General features: G+C 40.5%; 1 protein-coding gene across 8 annotated transcripts in view; it reads left to right on the top strand.

The window, feature by feature from the left end:
- Positions 1 to 14,292, top strand: part of CACNB2 (calcium voltage-gated channel auxiliary subunit beta 2) — a 380,480-nt gene that overhangs the window by 216,663 nt on the left and 149,525 nt on the right. For 2 of the 8 annotated variants that reach the window (XM_059184005.1, XM_059184004.1), the window contains exon 3: positions 8,694 to 8,748. The exons of the other annotated variants lie outside the window; for them this stretch is intronic. In XM_059184005.1, the coding sequence (XP_059039988.1) occupies positions 8,694 to 8,748 (55 nt within the window). The remainder of the gene's footprint in view (positions 1 to 8,693; positions 8,749 to 14,292) is intronic. 8 annotated transcript variants of the gene reach the window in all.

The following is a 14,292-nucleotide window of genomic DNA, read 5'->3' as shown; positions in this document are numbered from 1 at the left end:
ATTGTTGGAGCTTTCTAGATTTTTGGATGCTAGATAAAGAACTTATGTTCTGTAAATCTTACCTGTAGCTGTTCCTATCTACAAAGGTATGAACCTAATTAGAAAAGTCATATTAAAAAAAATTTTTTTTAAACGGGGATTTCCATATATAGCTAACCATTGGGTGTTGATTTTACATGTGATTTCTTCTCAAGGTGATGAATGATATCACACGAATGATTATACCTCTCGAATAAATGTCACCTTCTTTTTATTTCGTTTTATGCTGCAGCAGAGCTCCTGCTAAAGCCAAGAGCTCCACTTAGAATCAAAGAGGTATCTGGTAGGAGCTCAGCTGCTTAGGCTCTCCGTGTCTGATCTTACTTTTTCTTTGTTGTTCGTAGTGTCTGAAGGAACTAACTCGCAGGTAAAATATGAAAAACAAACAACACAGGGACACCTGAGTGGCTCAGTAGGTTAAGCATCTGCCTTGGCTCAGGTCATGATTCCAGGGTCCTGGGATCGAGTCCTGCATCAGACTCCTTGCTCAGCGGGGAGCCTGCTTCGCCCTCTGCCTGCTGCTCCCCCCTGCTTGTGCTCACTCTTTCTTTAAAAAAAAAAAAGGGGGGGGTGGGGGGAGAAACAAACAAACAGCACTTCTCTAGAAGGTTTTCACAGGGATGTTCCTGGTGCACTGGGGCTGTAGATCCTAGGAGACCATATGTCTCACCCCGTGCAACCTCTGATGCTTCTTACATACCTTCTCTACTTGATGGGCCAGAGTTCTGGGAACCCCACTGGGGCCACCGTAATCTAGACCTCTACCCAGCTTTTTTCCTTCCACTCTGAAGCCTGATTCGTCCATACAGCCCCGCCAGTCCAGCATCTGCCCCGTGCCCTGCCCGTTTAGGGCAGCCCTGAGATTCCCACCATCACCAGCAGCATCACGTCCCTTGACCTAATGTACTTCATCATCACTGATTTTTTCCCCCCAATTTCTCCAATAAGCCAAGTTCTTTCCAACCTCATGGCTTTGCACCTGCTATTCTTTTTTCTTAGAAATGTTCTTTCTGTCCCTTCCTCTTATTTGTAAGCTTTCAGTTAAAGCGTAATTCTTCAGAAAGGTTTTTGCTGACTGCCCTCTATGAAGTGGTTCCTCCCATTTGTCTCTGTCCCGGGACTGAGTTTATTTGCTTCCTCCAAACGCAATTATCTGGCTTCCTTCTTGTCTGGAACGGCAGGTCCCGTTTCTAGCAGATTCGGTTTCTTTTACAAATACTCCCGCGGGTCTCCTTCGTGATCCTGAAATGAAAGTCGACCTTAACGTGAACGGCTCCCACATAATGTAAAACCTCAGGAAGTAATTTGCTTATTCTTCAGTCATGTGTATTTCAGTTTGCGATGGCGCGGGTATGACCACGCTGGAAGACGCGATGACAGGTGTCTACCCCTGTCTGCAGGTACCATAGGTGGGACAGATGTCAATGCTGGTCGACAGTGGTGTGGGGCACAGGTGGGTGGCTACTGGAGACAGTATTTCACAATTCTTCGTAAAGTTCCAAACAAAGTACAATCTTCTGTTGATTCACGCACTACTTTCATTTGTAGAAAACTCAGTACGTTTGACATCTCTACAAAAATGTTTTGTGCTTGTACACTTAATAGGGTTAGAGTCTGGGTTCGGATCATTTTATAAACAGATTTTTCACCTGCATGCATTCCAGCAAGACCAAGGGCATGAGGGGTGCACACACCCATTTTGTTATTACACGAGAATTTTTGTGCACGATGTAGGACATTTATATCCCTGACCACTGCCCACGGCCAGCCTGTAATGTCCCACAACTGTCGAGACAACCAGAAATGCTGCTGCGAATTTCTGGAACACCTCTTTGGAACCACCAGTCTAGGCTATAAGCTCCTCTAGTGCAGGACCTGTGTTTGCCTTATTGACCCTGGAAGCCCCAATATCTAGCCAATTATTTATACCATAGCAGTACATGACAAATATTTAAGGAGTGAATGAATGAATGGGAATGCATGGAAACAGGGAAACATGTTCATCCATTCAGTTAAAAAGTGTGCACTGACGGCGCCTGGGTGGCTTGGTGGGTTAAAGCCTCTTCCTTCTGCTCAGGTCATGATCTCAGGGTCCTGGGATCGAGTCCCCATCAGGCTCTCTGCTCGGCAGGGAGCCTGCTTCTCCCTCTCTCTCTCTGCCTGCCTCTCTGCCTACTTGTCATCTCTCTCTGTCAAATAAATAAACAAAATCAAAAAAAAAGTGTGCCCTGAGCACGACTCTGGGGGCTAGGTTGCTGTTCTAGGACCTAGGAATGCAGCAACTAATCAAACAAATACCCTATTCTCATGGGCTTGTGCTCTCCGTATATGAAAGTACTGTTCTTTTTAGTCATCTTTCTTTTAAAGACTTCTTAACCATACTTCTTAAAAAGCATATCCAACTTAATTTGCATTTCAGAACACTAATGGCCAAATTAGCGCTGTGGATATTTCTGTTTTAGTTATAACTACTTAAGAGATGTTTATCTGAAGATTTTTCTTCCTAGTGTTTTGTGAGTAGCAGTAAATACTTGTAAAATTCATAGAAATGTTACTAGTTTTATCCAACTTTCTTTATGTTGTGTGATTACTATGTGTTGTTTCATGTTGCTTTTTTAAAGTGATTATTTGAGTACTGTAGTACTTTTAGAAATTTTAACACAGAAGTAGCCTTAGGTGAATTGATTAAAAATTCTTAAAAAAAAAAAAAATTGAGGGGTGCCTGGGTGGCTCAGTGAGTTAAAGCCTCTGCCTTCTGCTCAGGTCATGATCTCAGGGTCCTGGGATCGAGCCCCGCATCGGGCTCTCTGCTCAGCGGAGAGTCTGCTTCCTTCTCTCTCTCTGCCTGCCTCTCTGCCTACTTGTGATCTCTGTCTGTCAAATGAATAAATAAAATCTTTAAAAAGAATTTTGAGATATAATTAACATATAACATTATATCAGTTTCTGGTGTACAATTTAATGATTATATATTACAAAATAATGACAGTAGGGTCTAGTTAAAATCTATCACCACACATAGTTACAGTTTTTTTCTTGTAAAGAGAAACTTTAAGATCTACTTTCTTAAATAGGGGAAGAAATGGTTGGAGGGGGGTCATAAGGCACAAACTTCTAGTTATAAAATAAGTAAGTCCTGTAATGTAATGTATAGCATAGTGACTGTAGTTAATAATAGGGGACACCTGAGTGACTTAGTACATTGAGTGTCAGACTCTTAATTTCACCTTGGGTTATGATCTTGGGGTCGTGAGTTCAAGCCCCCCGTGAGGCATCAGGCTCTGCACTCGGCAGGGAGGCTGATGGAGATGCTATCCCTCAGCCTCTACCCCTACTTGCACTCTCTCTCTCTCTAAAGTTAATAAATAAATCTTGAAAAAAAATTATACTATATATATATATATATATATATATATATATATATGGAAGTTAATAGGAGAAAAGATCTTGAAGTTCTTTAAAGTTTTATTTATTTATTTAAGTAATCGCTGCACCCAGCATGGGGCTCCAACTCAAAACCCTGAGATCAAGAGTCACATGCTCTTCCAACTGAGCCAGATACACACCCCGTAAAGTTAAATTTAAAATATAAGTAAATACATACAAGTAATTACCTGTGAAGTAATTGATTTTAAAGTCCATAAAAAATAAGGTCCATTAGCAAATACTGCTGTAGAAAACGAGAGTAGGCTCTGAAGCGAGATCCTTGTTAAACCAGTTCATAAACTATGTGCTCCGTGGTTTTGCCAGTGAGGAAGGCTTCTTGTCTGAGTTGACCACCTTTGATCCGCCGTCTCCTCTGTCTTTCACATTCATCAAGTTCTCTCCCCCACCCCTCTCTGGCCTTTCTGCTTCAGAGGCCATTTTTCCTAGAAAAGCAGAAATCTTTCTGCTTACTTAGGAAATCCTTCCTAAGTAGAGATGTTAACATTTCAAGTCCCTGTTTTATAATCTTGGGTGGCTCCTTATTATTTATAGGATAAATTTCAAACTCAACTTGGCATTCAAGGCTCTTACCAGGATGGGGGGCTCAGGCTTGCCTTTGCAGATGTAATGCCTGTGGTTCCCATATAAACTTTGATTGATTGACTGACTGATTGGATACTGTCTGTCTTCAGTTGAGAATGTCTTGTACCCAATGACCCCAACTTTCTTCTCAGGCCTCGTTCAAATCCTGTTCCTGTTGGGGAGTCTTCCGTGTTGCCCATGGAGACCCATCCTCTGATCCTGGGATCTGTTTACTATTTCTCTTGCTAGTTACTTGGTGACAATATCTGCCTCACGTTTTAAAAGATTTTATGCTCTGAAAGGCGAGGTATGAGTTTATGAGTTACTCATTTTCCCTTCTGTCTCCTGGTCCAGGAAGTTACTGATCACACAGTGTTTAATAGCATCGCCCCCCGCCTTTTTTTTTTTAAAGCTGTGATTAGACAGGCAGCGTGCTGTGCTGTGCACACAGAAACGTGTGCATTTGAGCTAGAGCGTCCAAATTCACATCCTTGTCTTGTGCACTCTTAGGAGCTCTCTGGCTTTGTCCACGGTGCTCAGCATCTCTGAATACCAGTTTTCTTTTCTTGTAAAATCGTAAGGATAATAATACCAATCAAATTGGGCTGCTTTAAGAACAAACTAATATGCGGGTAGTACATTCCATGTCATAAACTACGGTAAAAATGTTAATATGGCGGTTACTTTGGTGAATGCCTTTTAAAATAATGCGGCCTTCAATGCAGCTCATTTTTCTGGTCTACTCTTGTCTTTTTTTCCAACATCTTCAGCCTATTCCTTTTCCCCCTGCCTGTTCTCAGAGTATTACCTGGGACCTGCAGCTTTCTCCCATGTGTCACTACATAATTTACTATACTTGCTTTTATCTGCTTTCCTGATTTCCCTCTCTATGCCAAAGTCCCATTTCCCTGCAGTGTTTCTTTCTCCATTATTCTTTAGCTTTCTTTCCTCTTAGTGTGCATAATAGGGTTCAACACTCACAGGAAACTGAAGAGTTCTCATAAAATCCAGAAGTCTATACAAATTCTGTTTTTGTTTGCTTATGGTAACATTTTAAGCAAAAGGCTGTCTTATTCATATGCACAGTTTTGGGAAGGTAGAGGAGAGGTGGCAATTTTTCCAATTTTGTCCACTTGGTTTAAGAATGAGAACAAGTGTCCAGAGGCCCTATGTGAATTGCCCTGGACCTCAAGGTTAACGACTGATGGAGTTGATAGTTAAGACTGTTTCCGGAACTCAGCCCACTCTTGTTTCTTTGTACTTTTGCTCTCTGCTGTATTGTGTGTCCCGTCCTGGAGTTTAGCTGAGGACATTATCTAAGGGTTAGTTTGTTCCCAGCAGGCAATCTAGCTGATTGACTTTGGGTAAATTATTTAACCTCTCTGGCCTTGAGATTCTCATCAGAATAGGAGAGGTCCAGCTGCTTTGCAAGGTATCTTCATAAATCTCCATCTTCCTTCATTTCACAAACTCTTTGATGACCAGTTATTTACAAGTATGAGGTGAGTTGGATGCTTGAACATGGTTTGCATTTGTGCTTGTTTGGTTTTGTTTTGTTTTTTCCTCCCAAACACCACTCAAGGTTGAGCTTTTTTTGCTACATTACTGTATTTTGATCTGTACAACCAATTAAGCCTGTCCAGTATTTGGTTAAATTATTTCTAATTAAACATCACGGCTTCCTTGGCAGAAATCCTGTCCTTGTACTACAAGGATGTTTGGCAAGATTTTTGTTATCATTTTTTAAAAGACTGTGGGAAAATGAAGCATTTTGTTGAAATATTTTCTTTGAGTCATAATGTTGAAACAGAACAATGTGACATTCTTTTATATGCCACCTGAAAGTTAACAAAAGAGACAGATTATTTTTCATTTAAGGACCAGTGTAGTATTAATCATTCATGGGTTTCTTTGTGTACCTGCCCACACGAATTATTCACAGTTTGAAACAAACGCAGACCAAGAGAGACATGTATACATGTATCTTATTGAAATTATAATGATAGGATATGTGAGCTGATTTGGCTAAAATATCATATCCAGTAAGTTAGTCAGTCTTTTAATTTTATACAAACTCATACTCAAATTCCCTTTAAATTCCTAGAAAATCTTTCTACTTCTTTCAATAAATGGAAAGGAATTATGAGCGGTATGTTTTTTCCCTGTCCACCTGAGTTCCTATAATGTTTGCTAGCCCTCCATTGAGAACGAGGAGCTTTCTGTGTGTAGGTGTGGGTCAGGTGATAAGAGTACTTACCAAAAGAGTGAATGACTGTTCCCTGACCCAATATTTTCTTGGTTCTGTTTTGCTTTTAGTAATCAATTAATATACTACATCAAAAACCGATTTTGTTCAGTTGTGGAATTTTCACTCAGTCTGCCAGACCATCATTTCCTGAAGTGCTTGCAAATAGTCATTTTTTGTCTTTCGGTGTCTGAGAGACTATTTTAAGAGCATTGCCAAGCGTGGGAAACTAATAGCACTATATCCCAGCTGTGGAAACAGAATCACTAGGATAACGCACTTTAGCTTCCTGCAAAAGGACTTGTTGATGGCCGCGCTGAGACTCTAGTTCCAGGCGGAGAAGAAACATGTACGATGATGGCAGTGAGCATTCTGAAGCGGTAAGAAAGTCTTTTTAAAGTCATTGACGTCTAGCATTTTTAATCAGTTTTTTTTTTAACCATTTCCAAGTCTGTTTTTAAACTTTCCTCTCAAGTGCCTGGCATCACAGAAATCTCAAACAAATCGCTCATTTCTGAAGGACTAGGACAAATGCGGAAACAGTTCAGAACAAAATTTGAAATCAAACATGTTTTGTAATTTTATTATTTGTTGTATTTGAGATTATTTTTGTACTTGAACTTGGATTTGAAATGGTTACATCTATGAAAATGTGTTTTAAAAAATCCCTATAGTGTAATGACAGCGATTAAGATTCTTTAACGAAAAATCCTTGACTTACCAATGAAATCATATCTGTTAAGTAAAATTCAAAGTAATCGAATTGAGAATTTTTATTGTCATAAAATACTCTTCGGATCATTTGTAAATAGTAAACCATTAGTAAAATGTCACTCTTAACCTTAAACACTAAATGCATTCCTTAAACATTAAAAAATATTTAAATTAAGACTATATATAGAGAGTACCACATTGTTCTCAACCCGTAAAATATGTAAAAATTCACATTAATCCATACATTGTGCATTATGAACAGTTAGTGTTTCTCATAGCCAAATAAAAAATGAAGTTAAACGTTAAGAATTATAGACACAGTTTTGAAAGCGTCAAAAGGTATTTTAAACCATATGTTCCTTTGAAATACTGAATTTGAGCCAAGTTCAATAATTACATTTCTGATTCCTTCATAACTTGATGAACTGTGATGATAATTTGATCTGATTTTAGAAAGATTTATCAACTCTGTGTTCAGTAAATAATACCACAGCTTAACTGTTAAGAAATAAACTTGCATTAAATAGTGAATTTCAGTTTTCTGGTCATATTCCACTAAAAACCAAATTCCCTTTTTAGGTGTGTGTAGGCATCCCAGAATGAGATGATTTCACTTCTTGTCATGCAGCCAGAAGAAAAGAAATTTCCCGAAAAGCAACTGAAGTTTCTACTTTAAACATAGCAAGTTGAAATCACACAGTCTTCTATTTAATCTGATTCCTTTATTCCAACCATTGGCCTAAGATCACGATGACAGATACAATTCCAGAATGAGAGCTGAAGGTTTTTGCCATCCATTTCAAAATGGTTTTTTTCTATTTTGGTCAGTGTTTTTTAAGACCTTCTTTTGTCTTTTGATCTATGCTCTCAGGTCACTGTCAAGATGAGCAAAAATTATTTAATGAGCAGGATAGGCCCCCTTCAGATGTTCCTCAAGATTTAAAGTTGCAAAATTCTAAGTTTTCAGAATAATTCCCTTAAAACTCCTACGAAGTGAATAGCGCGGAAACTCATGCAACGTGTAAGCCTTCCTGTCCCTTGTTCCGGTCTGCCCTGCTTGTGGCTCATGCAGAATTTTCAAACGATTTCAGGGTTGCACCCAAGCATAAGCTGTCAAAGAAGAAAAAGTATTTTGAGGAATGATGTTAGCATTTTAGGAAAGCACTCCTGAAAATGAGTTCCAGGTTCTCGTTACTTTTTAATAAAGAGTGTAAGAGAACACAGAAATTATTTCTTAGAATACACCCCAACGAGTATTTCAGGAATACAAACATTCATTAATTAGCCCCCGTGTGTTTAAAATACACACCTGTTGGGTATGGTTATGCACAGAAGCCAATTTTTTCATGAATAATTTCTATCATTTTTTGCATAATTTAAGGAACCATATGTTCTATAATGAAGAAAAAAATATTTAAAGTCTGCAATCATGTTAAACAGTTACAGTATGAGTCACTATATATATATACTTTTTTAAAAATGCTGCCCTAAGTGTGACAACAGGAACTTAAAGGATTTGAAGCATGCTATTAATTTAGTCAGTTTATTAATTTAGGCCATTTTGCTTATCGAGACCAAATTTGGAAACTTTTCTGGATTTAAGTATTAAATTTTTTTTTTTTTTTAATCTGGGGGACACCTGGCTGGCTCAGTTGGTTAAGCGTCTGACTCTTGATTTTGGCTTCAGGTCACTATCTCAGGGTCGTGGGATTGAGCCCGTGCCAGGGTCTGTGCTGGACATGGTAAGAATCTCTCTCCCCCTCTCTGGCTGCCTTTCCACCCCCTCCAAACAAAACAAAACAAAACAAAACAAAAAAGAAAGAAAGAAAAGAAAAGAAAAAAGAAAAAGTTTGAAAACTAGACTAAAATATTCATTGAGTCCTTAGATTTGTATGTTTTTTATAAGAAGAGGTCTGTATAGCTATTTAAGAAAACTGACTTTAGTAATTCTTCTAGGTTTTATAACTAGCCAGATCTGCTTAATTTTACTGGTATCATAAAGAACAGTTACGTGCATATAAAAAAATAATTTTCCATTTCTTTTAGCTCCAAAGTCCTTTTTCTGTTTTTCTTCCTGTGAGTCGAATGTTCTATTTGTGTTACTAATATTTTTTGTAGTTTTGTCATTATTATTGACTATTTGAAATATCCTTTACTTTGCTATAGTATAGGTAACAGTAGCCTAAATTTGGTATTTCTAATACACCCATATCCAAATTTTAATTTTTTGGGAAGTTAAGAATCGTCATTGAGGTGGTCTTACTTTTAATAAGAAACATGTAAAAACATGCTACATTTGAGAGGACTTCCATCTTTAAGGAGGTATATTTCCTTGTCGTGTCTTGTTAAGAGTTTGGAATGGGGCCAGTAGTGAGAGTTGTAAGAAGGGAGGAGGTATGTGTCTTTTCAGTTTAGAAGTTAATAAGTGAGTTCACTAGGAAATGGGCCGCCAACTCCCCACCCTTAGAAGTAGCTATCTTGCTTTCGGCATGCCCTAGACAGAAGAACTTTTTCTGATGATTGAAATAGTCTGTATCTGTGGCGTCCAATATGGTAGCCACATGTGGCTGTTGAGCACCTGAAATGAGGCAACGTAAGAATTGAATATGTAATTAAATTTAAATAGTCCTATGGTAGCTTCTACTGGACTCCTTTTAGCCAGAATTTTGCTCCATGAACCAGCAGTTCCAGCTTCACCTCAGAGCTTGGTAGGGATGCAGAATCTCTGGCCCCACTTCACACGTACAGCAGCAGTCCTCGTTTTAGTGAGCTCTCCAAGCGGATCCTGTGTTCATCATCATTTAGCAGAGCTGGTCTCACAGGTGTTCTTACGCAGACTGGATGGTTCGATGAGATGAGTGAGCCTCTAACTTTTTAATTTCAGAGAAGTTAATGATTTGCGATTCATAGAGAGGGAAGGGGCATCCACTTAGAGGTCAGACCACAGGCAGAAACACAACTTTGCCGTGTGTTGGCAGTGAGCGACTTGAGGCATACTGTTCTGTCTGTGGTTTGGTTCCCCCTGCGCCCCTCTGTAGTGAAGATGAAGTGACGTAACGTGAGCAAAGTGTTTACACACATAGTAGATCCCCAAGAGGATTGTTGTTGACTCATATTACAGAAGGTTGTGCCTGATTTCAAAGGAGACGCACAGACTATAGCAGACTCTGTCTTTCTTCCACATTTAAAAGGGCTTTGCGAAGTCTCAAATGATGACCGCTGGTGTTCAAGAAAAGAGGGTCGGAGCCCAGTGACTGGCTTTTTGGTCACATGTTACATCTTTGGGATTAAGGTGAGAAGCAGTGACCCAGCCTCTTTAAACCCTGAAGGAATCCTTGCACTGCAGACCTGAGAGAACTGCTGCAGCTTCTTGCTGCACTTACTTTTTTTTTTTCTTTAAGATTTTATTTATTTATTTGACACAGACAGAGATCACAAGTAGGCAGAGAGGCAGACAGAGAGAGAGGGAGAAGCAGGCTCCCCGCTGAGCTGAGACCCTGATTTGGGGCTCGATCCCAGGACCCCGAGACCAGGACCTGAGCCAAAGACAGAGGCTTAACCCACTGAGTCAGTCAGGCACCAATTCCCCTTTCTCCTCTGCCACTAGTGCACGGAGGCCCCCAGATGCTTTACAATGTCTCCAAAATTCTGCCTCTCTCTGTAGCTCCTAGTTGGGAGCTACAGAGAGAGGCAGAAAGTGTGGTTTTGCCCTCCTGGTTGCAAAACAGGGAAGGATATGTTGGGAGGATAGCCAGAATTTCCTTTTCAGCAAATTCTATGTTTTAAAAAGAATGAACCTGGGGTGAGCTCAAACTATTAGTCACAAGTTTTCATCTTAATGGTGCTTCGTCAGGAAGCTAATCCAAGTGGTGGGGGGACCTGTCATCTGGTTAAAAAGAAAAGCACATCGTTATTTAAAATTCCCATCGTTCTTTCAACACTAAAAAAGGAGTCCATGCTTACAGAATATAATTTTCAAAGTACTTCCTGTAATTGAGCCATTCTCCCCCTGTCGGATATTTACATTGTTTTATACATACAAGCACATGTGTATACACGCATACACACATACAGACGACATGTGTGTGTTTCAGCCCATGGGAACATTCTCGTACGTATTTCTTGGCATCTTTATTTCCTTCACATAGATTCTGGAAAAGAGAATTCCTGAATATATACTTTTTAAGAGAGTAGCATGCCTTTCCAAATTGCTTTTCAGAAACGTTGCCTTAAGTGAGACATCTACCAACATTGTATGAGTTCATTTCCCTGCAGTATTGGCTATCATTTTTCAAATGATTAATTTGACGGGGTGGAATATTATCCAGCCATGGAAGGGAAGTCCTACCATTCGCAACAACACAGGTAGCCCTTGAGGACAGTATGCTGACTGAAATGAGTCCGTCAGAGAAAGACAAATGCTCTATAACTGCGCTTGGCATGTGGAAGGTGGGCGAAATGGGTGCAGTTAGTCAAAAGGTACCAACCTCCAGTTATATGATGAATTAGTCCCAGGGATGTAATGTACAGCATGGTGACTATAATTCACAATACTATATTGTATATTTGGAAGTTTCTTAAAAGACTGGATCTTAAAAGTTCTCATCACAAGAAAAAAAATTATAACTATGTATAGCAACGTACATGAACTAGACTTATTGTGGTGACCATTTGATAACATGAAGTTCATCTATGTATCAAACCATCTATATATTGAAGTGCATCTATATATCAAACATCTATATATTGAGGTTTTATACACCTCAAACTAATATAATGTTATATGTCAATTATATCTCATTTTTAAAAATAAAAATAAAAAAATAAAAATAGTGTTAAAATAATTTGATAGGCAAAAATATCTCATTTTTAAACATCTGCGTATTTTTTATTATGATGAGGTTAAATATTTCTTCATATTTTTTTTTTAGCCATAGTTGTTCCTTCCTTAGTTTTGTGTCTTTGGGTGAGTTATTAAACTCTGTATCTTGTTTTTTATTGATTTTTAAAAAATATTTATTTATTTATTTATTCATTTATTTATTTATTTGACAGAGATCACAAGTAGGCAGAGAGGCAGGCAGAGAGGGAGGAGGAAGCAGGCTCCCTGCTGAGCAGAGAGCTCAATGCAGGGCTCCATCCCAGCACCCTGGGATCATGACCTGAGCCAAAGGCAGAGGCTTTAACCCACTGAGCCACCCAGGTGCCCCTTGTTTTTTTTTTTTTAAATCTCAAGTCACTTTGTAAGGTCAGTGTGAAAACCAAATCAGTTAATATATTTCATGTACTTGGAATAGTAGGAGTTGTATAAATATTGGTTATTGGTCTTCAGTGAATGTTGATTGATGGCTTTTGTCCATTGTTTTCTGTTGGGATCCCAGAACTTCGAACTTGATGGACTTTTCTCACTTCCTTGCACGAAGTGGGAGAGGGTGAAACTTTCTGATGAATCTGGTCCCTGTTGCTTCTGAAGGCACTGGAAGCCACAAGAAGGGACGATCCTCAGTATGGAAGTTGAATCCTCACGCTGGGTGTGTCACCTGATATTATTATCCCCATTGTGTAGATACGGAAAGCAAAGGTTTTGAAAGTTTCGGTGGCTTCTCCAGAGTAGGACCGACTTCTCCTCCTCTGCCACCCCTGTGCCGCTGGGAATTATGGTTGCTCACCCCCTCGCAGTTGCGCTTGGGTTTACACCTCGGGTTTACAGCATGCTGGTTGCTATCGACTCGGGAGCCACGTGGCCAAAGTTCAGCCCCAGGCTCTGTCGCTTCGTAGCTGTGCCATGTCACCAGCACTCTCAGCTCATCTGGAAAACAGGGAGGGTGGTAGGACTTGGCTTAGGGATGGTTGGGAGGGTTCAGTTAATCTATGTGTAAGTCACCTGGAAGAGTAGTTTGTACACGACAGCTGGTCTGTACCAGCCACTGTGATCGCAGTAACTCCATCTTCAGAGGCTTGGGTGGTCAAAGGCCCACCTGACACGTTAAGGGTGTTGCCTTTGTATTGACATCCGGGAAAGAGCACTTCCGGGATGGAGATCAAGGGAGATCACTTAGGGACTGAGGACTTGGGCTTTTGTTCAGCCCATGTCACGATGACCCAAAAAGGAATTTTGCCCAGTGAAAACTATACCAGTTCTGATTTGGTTTGTGCAGCTTTCTGATCAGAAGCCCAGAGCCGCTTGGTGCCTCCGGCTTGTTACAGTTCCTGCATGGACGAGCTCACCAACGAGGCCACGTTCCCTCTCTTCTGTTACTTTCTTGGAGGTCAGGGGCAGTTGGGAGGGAGCTGCCGAATGCCTCTTCCCAAGGCCACAGTCATCGGAACATCAGCTCAGCATGTGGCTCTTGTGCACACACATGTGCCCCTCTTTCTGGAGATTTTCACTGTTGGTAGTACAGGAAGCTCCGTAGATGCCGTGGTTTGGGGGGAAAGAAGAAGAAGAAGAAAACTTTGCTAGGAAGCAAAATCACTTCTCTTCAGTGAGCAGCCAGCCTCACTTTGCCCTGCACCGTGGAGGGATCATAAAGAACCTTCTCGGTGAAGGTCCTCATGGTCTGTGGGGATCCTTGTTTGTTCATCATTCAGCAAGGTTTACGGAACCCTTACTGTGCTTCCTCCTGCCCTAAACCCAGGTGGATTTGTGTCTGCTCCTACTTTTGTATCTTAATTCCGATTTCTCTTTCTCCCCAACAAAGCGGCACAGCCTTCCTGAAGGGATAGCCGCCGGCTGTGCAAGGCTGACAGGTGGACAAGGACGAGGGTAACAGCTGTTATTTATTGGATATTTATGCCGGGCACTAGATCAAATGATTTATACATAATAATCATTCAAAATAATTGTCTTACCACCCACAGTTTACAGATAAGGAAACTGTGATTCAGGAAGGTTTGGGTTTTTTTTTTTTGTAATTTTTAAAAAAGAGGGGCGCCTGGGTGGCTCAGTGGGTTAAGCCGCTGCCTTCAGCTCGGGTCGTGATCTCAGGGTCCTGGGTTCGAGCCCTGCGTGGGGCTCTCTGCTCAGCAGGGAGCCTGCTTCCTCCTCTCTCTCTCTCTCTCTCTCTCTCTGCCTGCCTCTCTGCCTACTTGTGATCTCTCTCTCTGCCAAATAAATAAATAAAATCTTAAAAAAAAAAAAAGATTTTATTTATTTATTTGAGAGAGAGTGAAAGAGAGCCTGGGGGGGGGGGGGGATTATGCATAGGGAAAGGGAGGAGCAGAATCCCCGGTGAGCAGGGAGCCTGACTCCAGGGCTGGATCCCAGGACCCCGGGATCCTCACCT

This window comes from Mustela lutreola, chromosome 8 (assembly GCF_030435805.1).
Source record: "Mustela lutreola isolate mMusLut2 chromosome 8, mMusLut2.pri, whole genome shotgun sequence".
Lineage (NCBI taxonomy): Eukaryota > Metazoa > Chordata > Mammalia > Carnivora > Mustelidae > Mustela > Mustela lutreola.
This window is presented reverse-complemented; position numbering and strand designations above follow the sequence as displayed.